The 18,552-nt window shown below is 41.3% G+C and overlaps 1 protein-coding gene across 2 annotated transcripts; it reads left to right on the top strand.

Annotated features, from left to right (window-relative positions):
- The first annotated feature begins 41 nt into the window (after positions 1-41).
- On the top strand, positions 42-18,034 carry LOC113590285 (transmembrane channel-like protein 2-B). 2 transcript variants are annotated; one of them, XR_004776084.2, is made up of 21 exons: positions 42-180; positions 502-543; positions 1,559-1,955; positions 2,676-2,822; positions 6,114-6,204; positions 6,361-6,442; positions 6,538-6,644; positions 6,979-7,077; positions 7,178-7,320; positions 7,949-8,096; positions 10,261-10,455; positions 10,805-10,984; positions 11,521-11,682; positions 12,512-12,640; positions 13,891-13,958; positions 14,113-14,352; positions 15,100-15,222; positions 15,928-16,006; positions 16,153-16,273; positions 16,936-17,377; positions 17,782-18,034. XR_004776084.2 is itself a non-coding variant. In XM_027030346.3 (20 exons), exons 1-20 carry the CDS (start codon positions 138-140, stop codon positions 17,178-17,180), a joined length of 2,841 nt encoding a protein of 946 aa, XP_026886147.2. In that variant the 5' UTR covers positions 42-137; the 3' UTR covers positions 17,181-18,034. The 2 variants fall into 2 exon arrangements, 1 of the variants encoding a protein (XP_026886147.2); XM_027030346.3 differs by having other exon boundaries at positions 16,936-18,034.
- The last annotated feature ends 518 nt before the right edge of the window (positions 18,035-18,552 follow it).

The raw sequence follows: 18,552 nt of genomic DNA, 5'->3' as shown, positions 1-18,552 counted from the left end.
TGCTCAAGCTGCAGAGAGACGCATCTGTCACATGAGGAGAACTATCTGCTGCTCAGGTGTGTCCCAGGTGCCTTTGCTAGCAGAAGCCTGTAGTTCATGGGAATCAGCTGAGCGAAGCCCACTCACTGACCGCCACAATGCCTCGTATCAAAAATGACATCACTATAACCATGGATGATGGTAAGTGGATAATTAATGTTTTTTTCATTTTTTTATGTTCGTACTGATTTTTGTTTTGTCAGTGCTCATCCTTTCTGTCCAAACTCAAGTTGATGTTTGTATTTAAAGAAAACACTGTTGGAGTTTAATTGTATTTGTTATTCATGAATTTCTTTCTTTTTTTATTGAAAGAGTTTTGCGATATCCCCAGGAGGAGTTTATAGACAGGGAACATGTATATGCATTTAACATATCACCTAATATAGTATTGTAGTACAACCTTAACAGAATTTCAGTCTATATATTATACATAACTTTGGATTTTGTGTGTGTGTGTTTTAGTTGGGGTGAAGATGGATGCTGCGTATGAAAGTGAAAATGATGGTAAGATTGGAGATTTGTCTTTCAGGATTAGAAATGTTCTCTCTCCTTTTGTGACAACCTGTGTGTGTGTGTGTGTGTGTGTGTGTATGTATGTGAGTGGGTGGGTGTTGATGTGTATGGGTGTTTGTTCATGTGTTTAATATTCATGGATCAATTCGATTACCTCAGTTATGTGATCCTGTGCTAAATCTTTTTATTTCCCAATTAATCATCTTATGTGATATACTGATATAAACCGAGGACTTTAAAGGTTCTATTTGTCTGTTGCTATGTTGGTTTCTGCCTGCTAGCTACCATAATAGTTCTTAATACATTCCAGTTTTAATATGTACAAGTTCAGAGTGTGAAATATAGTACCCATCATTTGTATCTAACACAAACATATACACTTTATTTATTTGATAGGCACTGATATGCTGTATGCAGTGTGTATGGTGCAGTATTGAGTCTGCAGTATGTAGAGAGTATGTAGTGTGTAACATGCGGTATTCAGCACGCTGTTTGCCGTGTGTAAGGTGCAGTAATCAGTATTCAGTATACAGTTTGTAAGGTGCAGTATTCAGTATACAGTGTGTAATGTGCAGTATTCAGTATACAGTGTATAAGGTGCTGTATTCAGTAAACAGTGTGTAAGGTGCTGTATTCAGTATTCAGTATACAGTGTGTAACGTAGTAATCAGTATACAGTGTGTAAGGTGCTGTATTCAGTAAACAGTGTGTAAGGTGCAATATTCAGTATTCTGTATACAGTCTGTAAGGTGCTGTATTCAGTAAGCAGGGTGTAAGTTTCAGTAATAAACGTTTAGTATACAGCATATAAGGTGCATTATTTGGTGTGTAAGGTTCAGTAATCAGTATTCAGTATGCTTTGTGCGATGTGCAGTACACAGCATGCAGTGTGTATGGTTCAGTATTGGGTATGCTGTATGCTGGGTGTAATGTTCAGTATTCAGTATGCAGTAATAAGTTTCTCAGTGTTCACCTGCATTAACATGCCTCCTCGGCGGCTCTCTAGAGGAGCCCAACAGGAGAGCAAGGGGCAGGCCCAGGGCGAAACCCGCTGCTCGCCGGAAGAAAGCCAAACCCGCAGACAGCGAGGAGGAGGAGGAGGAAGAGGAAGAGGAGGCTCCTCGCAAGCGGCGGCCCAAAAAGCGGAAGGAAGGGGGCGGCGAGGAGAGCGAGGACGAGCGGCCTCGGGGGCGGACGAAGAAGGTGACTGGCAGGAAGAAGGCAGTGGCCAAAGGCGATGGCACAGAGGTCAACAGCGAGGAGGACGAAGGAAAGAAGAAGAGGAGGAGGAAAGCAGTGAGCAAGAAGGAAAAAGAGGAAGAGAACAGCAAAGAGAAGAAGGGCACCGGCAAAGGAGGGAAAGAAAAGACCCCTGACAAAAAGAAGAGGCATGACAGCCACAGGTATGGGCTTCTGCAGAGGTACAGGCCACAGGTAGGGGCTTCTACAGAGGTACAGGCCACAGGTAGGGGCTTCTGCAGAGGTACAGGCCACAGGTATGGGCTTCTGCAGAGGTACAGGCCACAGGTAGGGGCTTCTGCAGAGGTACAGGCCACAGGTAGGGGCTTCTGCAGAGGTACAGGCCACAGGTAGGGGCTTCTGCAGAGGTACAGGCCACAGGTAGGGGCTTCTGCAGAGGTACAGGCCACAGGTAGGGGCTTCTGCAGAGGTACAGGCCACAGGTAGGGGCTTCTGCAGAGGTACAGGCCACAGGTAGGGGCTTCTGCAGAGGTACAGGCCACAGGTATGAGCGTCTGTCCTTTCAGCTCTGTGCTCCAGCACAGTAATTTAAAATGAATCTATAAGGTTGAAGTGCAGATTTTTTGCTTTGAATGTTTTACTTCTGAACTAGACAATTATAGGTCCCTTTTAATACTCAGTGCATCCACTTTATGTTCTGGAGCATGGCAAAATTTGTCTGGGTTTTCTAGGTCTGTATTTTAGACTAGATTAGATGGATATTTATATATTTATACTTTAGTTTCACTCTGCAGTGGGCCAGGTCCATAAGGAGTTAATAGTTTGGTCCAGGCTGAATGATCATATGGTGACTCTGAGCTTTTATAATCTTGTCGGGGCTGCATGGTCATATGATTATGAGGTTTGCTTATGCTCTCTGGCAGCTCGCACTCGGGAAGCGAGTCGGATGCCGAGTCCCTGTCAGAAGGCGAAATGGCTCGGCTGAAAGAGGAGGTGGAGGAGAAGAAGAAACAGATTGCGATGCTTCGGAACAAACCGTGGCGTATGAAGAGAAGACTCAACTTCTTGAAGTAAATTGGCCTCTCTCTTCACTTTTCTTCCTTGTAACATCCACAATGCGCACCTAGCATGGTCTGGGGCGTGACTCTGGAGCTCCAGAGAAGCTGTACTGGTCACTCCTCTTTGCTGCTGTTATGGACAATGTTAGACGGACACTTTAGCCAAAGTAGGCTTGGTGACATTACCTTGATCTACACACATAGGTCCTGCTTTCAGTGTTTTCAACAGTAAAAAGCTGATGAAAATGTACCAATTTTTTGCCAAATTGAATTGCTTTATCATTCTGCACTATGTGAATTTTGTAGCCTTTTTAAAATTATTAAAAGCATATTAATTTTAGGGGGAACTAGTGGAGCGTGGCTGTGTCCTACATCAATTTGCCACTTTATTACAGGTATTTATTTTCTAGAAACACCTTGTGAGTTTGAAGCCGCTGAGCACAGCCATTCTGCTAGCTGAGATACACTGACAGACACAAATTCTAAAACACAGTCTAAAAACTCTGTGCCTGATACACTTATACACAGTCACTACCTAGACACCACTATGCCAGTATCACTGCTGTCACTTACCTTTCACTGTGTCAAGTTCATAGGTAATCTCAAATAGCCTTGTTTATTTGGGATCTTTAAGTTCTAAATATCATTGCATGTAAAGAACTGTAGTATCTGCAGTACTGAATTTTGTCTATTTTTGTAGATCAGTATGATCTATTTGAGATTAACAAACTCAGTTCAGTTTGAGGCAAGTGTGAGATTATTTGTATGATTTGTTCAGTTTGTATGATGGTGATACGTGGTCATAATCATAATAATTGGCTAAAGACATTAATCGCCTCTTTAAAAAAATGTTACACCAAAACAGGTCTTGGTTTGGCTAACTGCATTTGGAGTAAGGGGTATCTTGCTGAACTACTTTTTAAGTAACTTAACAGAAGTACTAATATTTTACCTCTGGTGAATTTTTTACATAAATACATAAATAATTAAGTCAGTCAGTTAGTCTTTAGATTATTTATTCCTGTAGTCACGTGAAGGGCTTTGTGACTCTGTCCACATCTGCCAGACTATAGCAGAAACTGAAACTTGGCTTGGCTGACCACACTCTTTGATTCCCTTACGCTGTGGCCTCGAAGTGAACTCTTACCTCAGACTATCCCTTGCAGCCTTGGGGCAGAGTAGGCAGTTTGGACAAGTGCCCTTAAGTGGTAATCGAAACAAACACTGTTCAGGAATCCACTGATAGCCTGAACAGGAGGCTGGCCTTCGGGGCTTGTATTAGCTGCCCTAAAGGTCATAGGAACAGAAACGTATTCCTTGATCGAGAGGACGGCAATCTGGCACAGACTGCTTTTGCCTTCCTGTGTACCCTAAAAGGATTCCTCATGAATGGCTAGTTAGATGACAGGGTACCTTGGTGATTATAGGAATTTGTGGCAAGGGGTTCTGATGGTTCTGATACTTGGTTGGGTCCCTGAGGAAGGTTCATCTTTATTGGTTGGCAAAGTGGACTGTTGGCTGGTCACCAGCGGGTGGGTTTCTGTTGATTTGCTTATCACCTTTCTGGAAAATTGGCTGGTAGTATTACCTACTGCCGAACCTTCATCAATGCTTAAAACAGAGGTTGTATTGAATTTGGGATATGAGTTTCCTTAATGCTTGATATAATGGGCATATGTCAAATTTGACACATGTTGTCAAATTTATTTAAATGTCTACACATTCATGAACACTTCAGCAGTTAATTAACTTGCCGACATCTCAGGTTTCACTGAAGATTAGTCACTGGTGGAATGTGATATTCTAGAATTGGTGTTATCCCATGTGCTCATGCCTCCAGGGAGATTGATTTTCCACGTGTAAATGCAGAGGGACTTTGTCCGGTATGCTAGCCTTTAGCTTTAGTAGTGAAAAAAGTGGGAGATTGGAGCTGTAATTTCTCAAACCCATCAAAACCTCCACAACAGGAAAAACTATAAACAAGTGAGTAATCTATGAAGTGAGCTGACCAATTAAACAGAACAAAGCACTTGTCATTCGCTATTTTCTCCCCACTGACATACATCAGCTGGTAGAAGAAAGAGTTGGATAGACGTTAACAAACCTCGAAAGGCTGACAGACAGCATAGGCCTAAGAAAAAATAAGTTATTCACTTCAAAACTGGTAGGCAAAACTCATAATGCATACATATATTATATAATTATATAATATATTATGATATATTTCATTTGTTTGGGAATTAGATACATGAGCCTGGAGTGCAGAATAATAGAAGATGAACACATTTTCCATGAATTGGTTTCAGTGTGAATCCACATTAGAAAGGGAGAATCGAGAAATCTGAGCGACTTTGAATGAGGCACAGTCAACGCTGACTAGCCGGGGTCGGTATCTCAAAAACAGCCAACTTTGTGGGGTTTTCTTTTGTAGCGATGTTGAGAGTAATGGTGTGATTCTAAGGGGGATCCACAAACAGTGACAGCTGCATTTAATTTGCAGCAACTGTGTGATGCCATCCTGGTAGGCAGCTAGTGCTGTGTGAAGCTATCCTGGTAGGCAGCTAGTGCTGTGTGAAGCTATCCTGGTAGGCAGCTAGTGCTGTGTGAAGCTATCCTGGTAGGCAGCTAGTGCTGTGTGAAGCTATCCTGGTAGGCAGCTAGTGCTGTGTGATGCCAAATGGTAGGCAGCTAGTGCTGTGTGAAGCTATCCTGGTAGACAACTGGTGCTGTGTGAAGCTATCCTGGTAGGCAGCTAGTGCTGTGTGAAGCTATCCTGGTAGGCAGCTAGTGCTGTGTGAAGCTATCCTGGTAGACAACTAGTGCTGTGTGAAGCTATCCTGGTAGGCAGCTAGTGCTGTGTGAAGCTATCCTGGTAGGCAGCTAGTGCTGTGTGTAGCTATCCTGGTAGGCAGCTAGTGCTGTGCAGGCTAAGATTCTTGCAGGACACTTTCAACACCTAGTGGAATCAGAACTACTTAAAAGTATCTAGTGAAGTAGTGGATTTTTATAGCAGATGATTAAATTTATCCTTGGACCATGCGAAAAAAATATTTGTATTTTATTTTATTTTCATTGGCCATATGGGCTCTGAAGAAAATTGTTCATGGTCCTGTGAGTCTAAAAAATAGCTATTAAAAGTGGTTATGTTCAACTTGCTCACCCCCCGCCCCCCAACCGCCTAACCTCCTCCTAATCCATGAATGGGTATGAAGCCATGAACTGACCCTGAAGATCAGTTCGTGGGTAAGATATTTTATGTTGTTTAAGCAGGACCTCTTTTCTGTCTTTGTGATTGGTTGACAGGGAGGCCCAAGAGTTTGTGGAGACGTTTGAAGGGGCTCTGGGTAAAGGCAAAGGGAGGAAGCTTTATGCCTTCAAAGTCATGATGACCAAGGTACAACATGTCGTTACCATGACGCTACCATGACGCTAATCACAATCCTTAATGACGTAATGATAAACCATTGGCACACTGTTCATGTTTTGTCTAAATGCATTTTCATGTTTTTATTTATTTATTTTTTTCCTCTTTTTGATTATTTGCTCTCAGAAATTGATCAAGTTCAATCGAGACTTTGAAAACTTCAGGACAGCATGCATTCCCTGGGAGAGGAAAATTAAAGAAGTAGAAAGTTGGTTTAATTTGAGCTTCTACCTGCATTAACGGTAACGGCTACGTGAAGCACCCTGCTGACCCCGTCCGTCCTCATCTTTCTCTCTCTCTAAGGTCACTTTGGCTCTTCCGTAGCCTCCTACTTCATCTTCCTCAGGTGGATGTATGGCCTCAATATGGTTCTCTTTGGCTTCATGTTTGGACTTGTTGTCATTCCTGAGGTAAATACAGTTTATAATGCCTCGCTTTCATAAGGGCCAGCTATCCAAAAAGTTAATACAGTGTGGAAGCTAAAACTCCAGTCAGAGAACCCTGATTTCTCAGCCAATCAACTTTCATCAGAGCAAAGGTTTTCTAAATTGAGGGTCACTAATCTGCTAGAGTGAGACATGTTTGATCTGTCTACTACCATAGACCTAAAAAGAAACCAATTAGCCACAATTAGTTGATAACTGTATACACATAGTGCAATAACTGAGTGCTCAGTCATTTCTGGACAGTGATTTAGTGACTCAAGACATTTGTAAAGTCACCTCTGTCTCTTTTTTTCTGGAGGTCCTGATGGGTTTACCGTATGGCTCCATTCCAAGGAAAACAGTCCCAAGAGATGAGCAGGACACAGCTATGGACTTCTCTGTCCTCTTTGAATATGGCGTGAGGATTTTTTTTGATGTTGTTGTTACACTCATAAATATTAAATATTAAAATTAAAAATATGAATTTATTTGTTTTGTGTTTTTTTTTTTTTCATTAGGGTTACTGCAAGTACTCCGTTCTCTTTTATGGTTACTATAACAACCAGAACACTATTGGACTGCTGAAGTTCCGTCTACCACTGTCATATTTTCTGGTTGGAATTGGAATCTTTGGTTACAGCCTGTTGGTTGTGATCAGAACGTGAGTTTCTCATTCTCATGCAGTATTGACTTCCCTGTGTCTTAAGGATGAATGCGAGAGGTGTTTTATTGGAATACAACAGTATGGATGCTAGGTAGTCATGCTACATAATGTTATCTTGTCTATCTTTATAGAAATCTGTCTACCTATTTGTGTAGAACCTTTTAACCAAGGTTTACAAAGTGTTTTAGAGAAGGATACAGTATAAATTAAGCACAATAGAATACAATAGAATCTAATAGAAGATTAAAAATGTTACAATTTAAAATGGAATAAAATGCAAGAAGAGAAAATAAAGTGCAACAGTAGTATGCTAATTTTGAAAATAAATATTACAAGTATGCTAATAAATAAAAAAAAAAAAATTTTTTTTGAACGTTACTGACAAATGTTCCTCACCATGGGTCTTACTGATTCTAAAGCAAATTTCCACCTGGCACCCCCTCAAAGCCGTCTCTGATCAATAACATTGTTATATTTTGAGGCATATACAGTCATGATAAGGCTAATGAAACCACACATGCCCCAGACATACTATGTCCCCATCAACTCTGTTTGCACAACTGAATAAGTCCATTGCTTTTAGAAGTGTGTGTTTTTGCTGGAGTGGGTAACTGTTTGTGAGCAGGATGGCCAGGAACGCCAACGAGGGAGGTGATGGTGCAGACGAAGGTGACTTCATCTTCTGCTGGAAACTGTTCACCAGTTGGGATTACCTGATTGGAAACCCAGAGACAGCTGACAACAAGTATGCATCCATCACGACCAGCTTTAAGGTCAGTCGCACGAGGCTTCGGAACTCTATACCATTACTTAAACAACTATTTAAACCTGAAACAATGAACTCTGGCAGTATCTCGTGCGAAACGAGTAACCTGCGCTAACCTACCAGACTGGTTTTCGTGAAGGGTTTGATAATTAGCCGTTGACTCAGTACAGATTAGTATAGGAAAGCACCATCTCTGGTAGGCAGGCATGATTTGGGCAACCCTGGATTGGTACTTGTTTTTTATGTTAAGAAATTCAGATTCCAGATTATAATCAACAATTTGATTTTTATCTGTGTAGCACTATTGCCTCTGGTTTTTCAGTTTGTTCAGTTTATTGTAGTTATTAGCAGGACCGTGCAGACACCCTTAGAGTGGCACACAATCAATGTTAAAACTAAGGGGTGTGGGGTGGAGGGGGGTGAACTAAACCTAAAATAAAAATGTACACAGAATGGCCATTGCGAGGCTAGTAGCCCTGTGCTAGTATTAATACACTGCCTGGCCAAAAAAAGGTCACACACTCTAATATTTCGTTGGACCACTTTTAGCTTTGATTACAGCATGCATTCACTGTAGCATTGTTTCCACAGGTTTCTGCAATGTCACAACATTTATTTCTGTCCAGAGTTGCATTAATTGTTCCCCAAGATCTTGTATTGATGTTGGGAGATTTGGACCACTATACAAAGTCTTCTCCACCACATCCCAAAGATTCTCAGTGGGGTTCAGGTCTAGACTCTGTGGTGGCCAATCCATGTGTAAAAATTATGTCTCATGCTCCCTGAACCACTCTTTCACAATTTGAGCCTCACTGACAAGTGGTTTTCTTAAGGCTACACAGCTGTTTAGTCCCAATCCCTTGAGTTCCCTTCACATTGTGCATGTGGAAATGCTCTTACTTTCACTATTAAACATATCCCTGAGTTATACTGTTGTTTTTCTACGATTTGATTTCACCACACATTTAAGTGATCGCCGATCACGATCATTCAAGATTTTTTTCCGACCACATTCCTTCCTCGAAGATGTTTCCCCGCTGTCCTTCCACTTGTTAATAATTTACAGACTAGAAGTTCTTAATAGTTCTTAACCCGATTTTAGTAGTTTCAGTAATCTCCTTATTTGTTTTCTCTGCTTGATGCATGCCAATAATTAGACCCTTCTGAAACAGATTAACATCTTTTCTATGACCACAGTATGCGTCTTTTGACATGGTTGTTTAACAAATGAGAAACTACTCACTGCATCAGTTAGGATTAAATAAATTGTTGCCAGCTGAAACATAATCACCCATGCAGTATTTATCCAATGGGAGACTCTTACCTATTTGCTTAGTTAAATCCAGGTGGTGACCTTTTTTAGGCCAGGCAGTGTATAATAAAACAACAAAAACATGAAACCATAAGAAAATGGCTAATTAGCCTTAACAGAGATTTCTCATCTGTCAGATATGCACACTGGATGGCCATAAATCTCTTTACGTTAAGACTTATTTTAGAGTCTCATACAACTTGTTCATCGAAAATGTTCTTCCACAACTGTGTGTGTGTGTGTGTGTGTGTGTGTGTGTGTGTGTGTGTGTGTGTGTTTCGGTGGGGGGTGGCGTGGGGTGTTATCTGGCTCTCTGGAACAATGCTACTGAACCTGACTGGCAGACACTGGTTCAGCACCTTGTTTTGTATTCAGTTTCCAGTGGACCCCAAATAACTGAAATGGCCCAAATGGCAAAAAACCTTGCAATTTCATTTAAGCCTGACAATGGCACAACCATCTGTGGCTGGGAGTCCAAGGGATCCCTGCTCTGAGTGGGAAGGATGGCATTACACTGTCCCCTGTTATTCTCCATCACACTAGCCACTGGATCTCTGTATGCTTGGGCAGGCCTGATGTGAGGTCAGTTAGCAGCTAATTAGCAGCAAGTTCAGCTGCCATAGAGTTGGTTGTCATGATGTGAAAGGGGAAAGCTAGCTAGCTGATTGGCCGGAATTGACATCACAACTAGACGTGAAAAAAACACTGAACTATTTATAAAGCCCGTCATCAACAGTAGTATTGCCAGAAATGGATTTGAAAGCTAATCTGATCTGAATAGGTTTGAATAGGTTTGTCCTCTATGTTCTGCAAAGCACTGGAGAGTGACCCCTATTGACCTCTGATCTTTTGCCTACAGGAATCTATTGTGGATGAGCAGGAGAACTTGAAGAATGAGAACATTCACCTCAGGAGGTTCCTGCGTGTTCTTGCTAATACGATAATCCTGTGCTGTCTGGGGGGCAGTGGATATCTTATCTACTTTGTTGTGAAAAGATCACAAGACTATGCAAAAATGGATCCCAGTCAGTTATCCTGGTATCAGAAAAATGAGGTACTTTTTTTTCCTCGTGGTTGTCTTTGTCCTGACTGTAGTGTTTGAACCTTAGGAAGATGCTAGCAGAACTACGTTCATTGCAACTGTTGTACAACATCCTGATTTTCTAAGGTTACCTTTATTGGTATTTTCAAATGTTGAGCAGCATACACACAGAACATATGTCACTAACCCCTTAATATACTCTGCATTTTCTGCAATTAAATTTCAGTGGTGTGGCTTTAATCAATGACTTTTTGTTTGGTCAATGTCGTTAGTTAGTTTAGTCTTCATTTTTTTTTTTGCTCTGATTTGTGAATGACTAGATTTTTTTTCCCCATACTAAAGATACCTTCGTGTCCCTCAGGTTGAGTTTGTGATGTCACTGCTGGGCCTGGTGTGTCCTCCTCTGTTTGAGACCATTGCTGAGCTGGAGGACTACCACCCCCGCATCGCCCTCAAATGGCAGCTGGGACGCATCTTTGCCCTTTTCCTGGGCAACCTTTACACCTTCCTGTTTGCCCTTATTGATGACGTCAATGAGAAGGTATTACAAATATGGTCGCCTTTCTGGAGAGTGCTACTTTAGGTATGGTTTTTATCCAAAACACTCCCCCCTTGAACTGTATGTAGTTGGTGTCCGAAAAATCTTTAGCCACAACCAAAAATTGTTTTTTTTTTACAGCCCAATTACCTTTCCCATTTTATTGTCAAACAAAATTACACATTTTTCACTAATATACGTTAACAAATGCTGATTTCTACTGAATATTAAAATGTCTTAAATATTTGGTGTGGTCATTATCTAGGAGTTACAACTTTGCCCTGCACTGATTTTTACAAGCTTGAGCAGAACTTGAAAATCGTCTTCATTTCCACATTGTGTCTATCACAATTTTAAAAAATCAAATCATTAATAATAATAATAATAATAATAATAAAAATCTCAAACATGAAAAAAAAGAATTACTTTCTAAGTCACACAGAAGGTCCCTTTAAAATATTGGGTTAGGGTTAGGGTTTGTTATTTTAAAATATTTAAAATTCCAAGTGCAGTCTGTTTCTCTGTTTCTTTTTTTACAGTTGGAAAATGAGAAGTTAATAAAGAATGAAACTTTCTGGGCCCTGCAGCAGTACTATGCTAACTACACCCTGTACTACAACGTGACCGAGAACATCCCCCCACCAAACATCGCCCCTGCCGATGTCATCAGGGGACCCTGCTGGGAGACACAAGTGGGCATTGTGGGTATTATCCTGAATCCATTATCATTTTAGCGCGCACAGGAACCACGTTAACATCAGCACAATTTTGGCTGCTGCAAATGGTCAGCAAAAAAGACACAGTGGGTACGTTTCTTTTAGTAGTATTCCCACCTCATCAAAGTGAAGTATTTTTACCTCGCCAGAGTGCAGTATTACACGACTCCTGCGAGAGTACAAGCGGTACTCATTTGGGTGCACATGGCAGTTCAAGTCCTCTGCTCCTGGCCATATGGAGTGGTGCTATTCAGCTGACGACACATAAAGAATTGAGCTGTTAGAATTTTCCAGTAAGTTTCATTTGTTAGTGGCAGTTCTCAGAGATGTAGTGATTTAGTTATATGTTTCAGAGATAGCACATTCTTCTTCCTAGCATTGTCCTGCCAGTGCAGGGTCAGCTGTTTGGATCTTTTTGATCCTTTGGGTTGCGACGAAAGATGACCGACTGGCTTGTCACCACAGCCTGACGTCGGGTCCGTGTTCGGCTCAGCGTTACGTTGTAGGTGGACGGTCTCCTGTGGCACCTCTAGGAGGAACGGATGCCACCGCCTTTCAGAGATAGCACGTACTAGCCCTAAACGTAAGAGGTTGGAAACTGTAACGGGAGACCTAGCAGGTGGGAACGGACTCCGGCTCAGTGAAAAATCTGAAAGACTTTGGCAAAAATCAAAGGTTGCAAGGGTTGTACCCAGCTGATGCCTACATGAAAGGTGTCTTTTGACCAATCACATGGCCCAGCTTGTAATGGGTATGATGCTCTCATTGTGTTATTACAGTTTTATTTTTCAGTTTTTTTTGTTATTTCCTTTAGGAGTTTGTGAAGCTAACGGTGTCAGATATTCAAGTGACGTATATAACCATCTTGATCATGGACTTCTTGAGAGCTTTAATCGTGCGTTTTCTCAACTACTGCTGGTGCTGGGACCTGGAGGCTGGCTTCGTGAGTTCTCATTGTTCTTTATACTAACCTCGCTGCCCACCCCAAGCCCTTTTAATTTGTCAAAGTGTGACTTTTGGTTGGATGGTTCCGATTGTGAATCTGGACCTTTCTTGTAATTCAAAATGTAAATCATGTATACTAAAGTAAAGAAATGACTAGGCTCATATAGAACATTCCAAAAACTCCTGTTTGTTAGAGTGCGTTCACATGTGGTATTATAAATCAAATTCCCAACGCTCCAGTTTGTTAGAGTGCATTCACATGGGGTTTTGTAATCCTCTATTTGCTTTTACACGCCTAGTACTTAAATAAACTGCTTGAGTGACCAGTCACCTGACCTAATGAAATGTCTACTGAATATGAATCAAATGCCAGTTTGTAGTTAGTTACTAAAATTTGAAAGTAATTCAAGTTCATGTAAACACTTCACTTTCTGTTTGACCTAATACGACATTTTCATAACACTGAATAGATCATTTGGTTGCCCTGGTTCTGATTAAAGCTGCTATCCATCCATCCATCCATCCATCCATATATATATATATATATATATGGCCAAAAATATTGGTACCCTTTCACTTATAAAAGAAACCCTCAGTTTTCACTAATCTAAGTTCACTAATCCATTATTCTTTATTTCCCACTGAACAGAACAGAAATCTATTGAATTATGATGAATTATTTAAAATGATAAACCAAATGGAAATGGTATGGCAAAAATGACTGGCGTCCCTAACCTGGTATTCTGTAGCCCCGCGTTTAGAGGCAGCGACTGTGTGGTCATTTCTGCTCTTGGCAGGGAAACACGATGCAGAAGGTAGAGGTGAAAAACACGGAACTCTCTTTAGTAATAATAAAAGAATCTGACTTTTTGGCTTGCTGCTCTCATTTTCAGTATCTGGCTTCGAAGGTGCCATATAACTAGGCTGCCATAACCGCACACAGTTGTAACAAATGTTTATTTATTTTTTATTTATTATTTAGTTCACCACGGCTGACCCTCAGTACCAATATTTCTGCCTCTGTCTGTATGTACACGTCATTCGCATCCAATCTAATACCCTGACAGCTGATACCTAACAACCAGAGAAGTACCGACACAGTACACCACTCACGGCATTTAATTACAGAGAGAGGGAGAGAGAATAAGAGAGAAATGGAGAGAGAGAAATGCACCAGTCCAAGTATCTCCACCCATAGCAACTGAAGCTCATTACTCACGTTTGCGTTTGTGTGATCATGTTTTGCAGCCCTCTTATGGAGAGTTTGATATCAGTGGAAATGTACTCGGCCTCATTTTCAACCAGGGAATGATCTGGTGTGTATATGAAACTTGATATAAGATAACCGCTTTGAAAAAAATTTTTTTTTTATATGACAGAAAGAGACGTGGATATATGACTGTGTGTGTGTGTGTGTGTGTGTGTGTGTGTGTGTGTGTGTGTGTGTGTGTGTGTGTGTGTGTGTTTCAGGATGGGGGCATTTTATGCCCCGGGGCTGGTGGGTATAAACATCCTGCGTCTGGTGTCCTCCATGTACTTCCAGTGCTGGGCAGTGATGAGCAGTAACGTTCCTCATGAGAGAGTGTTCAAGGCCTCACGCTCCAACAACTTCTACATGGGCATCCTACTTCTTGTGCTCTTCCTCAGTCTCATGCCCGTGATCTACACCATGATGACCATGTCCCCTTCCTTTGACTGCGGACCCTTCAGGTCACACACACACACACACACACACACACACACACACACACACACACACACACACACACACACACACACACACACACACACAGAGACAGAGAGACAGAGTATATACTGTGCAAAAGTATAAAATTCTTAGACCAACCTAAAAAAGTTTAAGTTTAAAGTTATTTGCCATGACAATACATGTTTATTTGGGGAAAAAATGGTTTAATTGTAGATTCTCCCAAACGTCTATGCCTTTAGCTGCTGTTTGTTATTTTCCTTATCTGAGTGATCTCACACCACATCTGTTCTGCTGAAAGTGTAGCTCACCTGGTAGAGCATGTGTGGTAAATGTATATGGACATTTGTAGATCCTAATTTTGCTATACCGACCTACCGCCTAGTGAAAGGTTCCTTTCTCTTAATTGATATGTTTTTACTTGTAAATTATTAGCTTATTGACTATTTCTGGTCACCAGCTTCATAAACGTGGTTGTGCTTTGTTTATGTCTGGGTGTTTTACTGTCTCTAATTACTGTCTCTAATTAGCTATTGAAGCATTCTTAGGAATCAAGGAGCCAAAGAGTCATATGTACAGGGCAAAAGTACTTTATAATCAACCAGCAAACTGCATAACCACTTAACTAAACACATGCTTTCTAAAAATGTAAAGCGTCCTCACAAGTGGCAAGGATTATTTTTTATATAATTTTCTTATATGCACAGAAAGTGGATTTGTGTGTATTGACTCGTGTTTGCTCTCCTAAACAGTGGAAGAGAGAAGATGTATGATGTGGTTATTGAGACGATCCAGAACCTTCCGGCCTTCATGGCCAATATCTTCATCTATGCCTCCAACCCAGGACTCATCATTTCCATTGTTCTTCTCATGGTGTGAGTAATTTGTGAATATACTCTCCACAGGCATAGTTGTTTTTTTGGGGGGAGGGGACATGTTCCAGTAATTCCTGCCTACACTACTCATATAATATGTGAGGTTGGGAGGTGTGAGGGCAGTGTCTCCTTCGCACTACCCATATAATGTGTGAGGTTGGGTGGTGTGAGGGCAGTGTCTCCCTCGCACTACTCATATAATGTGTTAGGTTGGGTGGTGTGAGGGCAGTATCCCCCTCACACTACTCATATAATGTCTATGGTAAGTAAATATACAATATAGATATTACAAATGACAGTCTGGGACAATTCCTCATCTAATGCTTTACATACAGTGTAAGCTTAGATCTTAAATATAACACAAATGAGGTCACTAGTAAAAAATAAATAAAAACAAGAACACCCACCTTCACTGATGAGGAAATTCATTTATAGAATCATACAGACGTAGTCTCTATGCTGTCTGTGCTGTTATATGATCAAACAGACATAGTCCCTGTGCTGGCTGTCTTGTTATATGATCAAACAGACATAGTCTCTGCTGTGTTGTTACATGATCATTCAGACATAGTCTCTGTGCTGTCTGTGTTGTTACCTGATCATTCAGACATAGTCTCTGCACTGTCTGTGTTGTTACCTGATCATTCAGACAGTCTCTGTGCTGGCTGTGTTGTGATCCCTATGCTGTGGTCTGTTCTTATGTAGGCTGGCTATCTATTATCTACACACGGTCTCTGAGGGCTACCAGAAAGCCAACATGGACCTGAAGAAGAAAATGCAAATGGTATGTGCCAGTTTTGAACCCAGCCACAGGCACAGTGGTGGAATCAGAAACAAGCCGCAATGTTTTCCTTGGTTCCTCTAGTCTGTAATTTCTATTATGTTGCTAAGCTGCTGAAACAAGAAACACAACCTCTCATTTGCTTTTAGCAAAGAGATGAAGAAAAGAACCGGAGGAACAATAAAGACAGCACCAACCAGGTCATGAAGGACCTGGAGGACCTTCTGCCTAACAAATCCCTGATTCCACCACCAGCTGAAGAGGAGCCAGGTCAGTAGCCCCACATCTGCTCGCTTCATTGAAATCTTCGGTTGCCTTCTGTTGTCCTCTTCTGTTCTCAGTGACCTGTTTTGCACCACCTCCACTGTTATTTATCGCATGTAAATGTGTGTTTCTGAGTTTCGTGTTTATTTTCTTTCATTCCACAGCACACGTGAGTCAGGTAATCAAGGCTCCAAACTGAGGGTTCCCTTGTGATGAGAACTCCCATAAATCTCAGTATTACTAGAATTCATGGAGCTGGCTACCTATCTAGCATTAAAATGAAAAGATTTGAAAGTAAAGATTTAACATGTACAGTCCAGTCCATGTTTAGCGTCTCCTCTTTAACAAACTACAATCTAATTCAGAGGTGGATGAATGGATGTTTTAGATTTTCCTGCTCAGTGCAAATTAGCGAGCAAAAGCTAACCTAGCAAGATAAGCCTACTGCACTGATTCTCTATATCAGCACTGGTACGTTGAAATATTAGGATCATGTCCAGACAGTTCTTAGACAGGTCCGATTCGAGAATTCAGTTTTCTTTTACTGTGGGGAGCGGTTTTTGACTGGAGCAGGAAGACAGAATATCCTACTATACTAGACCAAGTATATTATCAGTGATGTCTCTCACCTTCTCTTTTTGAAATTTTGAATTTTTTTTAAACTTTAGAGGAACCAGCTAGCCAGCCCCCTGGTAAGTCACCAAAAGTAACCGGGAAGACAGGGACAGCAGCCAATGGAAAAACAGTGAACCTAGTGAACTTTGAGAAGGATGTGTCATTGGCTGCTGCAAATCCCCGGGGGCCTATGACCCGCCCACCAACCGCGAGGCATCCTAGACCTTTACCAGGGGCGGGCCGTGGACTTCCACCGGGTTATGGCCGAGGAAGAGGACGACCTCCACCGATGCGATGAGGTCCTCAAAATCAAGACACCGTCGAGCGAAAACATAAACATAAAATTGAGTCAAATGAAGAAAAATGTGCAATTCAAAGAGACTGTAGAATGACCGGCTGAGACGATGCCGGGCCTAGGACGCTATTCTAACTGGACGTCTGACAATAGCTGCAGGCACAGCCAGACTACCGAGACAGCACATGGCAAGGTTCAAGGTAATCCAGACCAGAATAACATGAAAATGGATAACTGACAATGTGAAATATAATTAATGTTAAACTAGATATACCATAAGACATAACATGGAATTTGAATGGTTTTGTTATGGATCCATCCTGAGTACTAACAATTCTCACTTGTTTACCACGTATTAATCTCTGTATGCCTGTCTACGAGATGAGCATTAAGTGTTCACTGAACTTGTGGGATGATAGCCTTGTTTTAATGTATTTATATGTAAGTTGTCAATATATTATTTATTGTGTCATTATAATGTTCTTGGTTATGTGTACTATGTTGTTTTTGTAATATTCATATTTTTGTTGTCTGTTGAGTTGTTGGGTATTGCCCATAGCTTCTTGTTTGTTTATTTGTTTGTTTGTCTGCTTTGTGTTGTCAGCCATTCCCAAACGCTTCAGGTAGCACTCGCCATCCCTCGGCTGTTGGTTACCTTTCTCGTTCGTCTTTCTCTTGTTTGTTCGGCCAGTCCCTCCTGAACAAACGGTAATGTTAAAAAGGAGAGCCCAATTTGATGTTTCAGTTTCATTTTGATTTAGAGTGGTTATGTGGTGCATTGGTCTTATTGTTTTTTAATCTGTGTTACATATTTCTGTTGTTGAGCAGATTTGTTTATTCTCTAAAATGCGCTGTGGTGACATCTAGTGCAAGTGTGTTTTTCTCCTCGTTTGACTGAACAGAGATGAGCAAAGTGAGCATGAAGGACAAACTTACTAGAATGCTTTTATTCACAACTTTCTTTTTCATGGGATAAAACAATTTCCTTTCCCTTACAAATATCCAATTCATTATTATTTTAAAAACACCAATTAAAAACAAACTGGAAATAAGGAGGAACTGGGAGCCCCGACGGAGGGACGGTTGAGGTCTAAACTCAGAGACGAAGGCAGCATCCGGCCCCCGTATCCACCCTAGCAACAGCCACGGAGTGATGTGTCTGCCCACGGAGTGATGTGACAGTAGCTGTGATAAAGAGTGTGCGTCTCTCTATAACCTATTTAAGTGTCTTACGAGGAAGTGTCCTAAATTTTTGCAAGGTGGGCCTTGTGGCTTCTTTGCAACTTGAGAAATGGGTGGAGTTCATTCAGAGTTGCGTATGACTGGGTGGGGGAAAGTGGTAATTCTGTGTGGTTGATTGACTGATTGGAACAGG

The sequence above is a fragment of the Electrophorus electricus genome, chromosome 1, assembly GCF_041902795.1.
Source record: "Electrophorus electricus isolate QZ-2024a chromosome 1, ASM4190279v1, whole genome shotgun sequence".
Classification (NCBI taxonomy): domain Eukaryota; kingdom Metazoa; phylum Chordata; class Actinopteri; order Gymnotiformes; family Gymnotidae; genus Electrophorus; species Electrophorus electricus.
This window is presented reverse-complemented; position numbering and strand designations above follow the sequence as displayed.

What these genes read in the sequence shown, in the direction of transcription:
- LOC113590285 (XM_027030346.3), top strand. Translation starts at nt 138, where the DNA reads ATGCCTCGTATCAAAAATGACATCACTATAACCATGGATGATG. An exon ending in GTATGAAAGTGAAAATGATG is followed by an intron (nt 544 to 1,558) that starts GTAAGATTGGAG and finishes GCGGCTCTCTAG; the next exon opens with AGGAGCCCAACAGGAGAGCA. An exon ending in ACCAGCTGAAGAGGAGCCAG is followed by an intron (nt 16,274 to 16,935) that starts GTCAGTAGCCCC and finishes TTTAAACTTTAG; the next exon opens with AGGAACCAGCTAGCCAGCCC.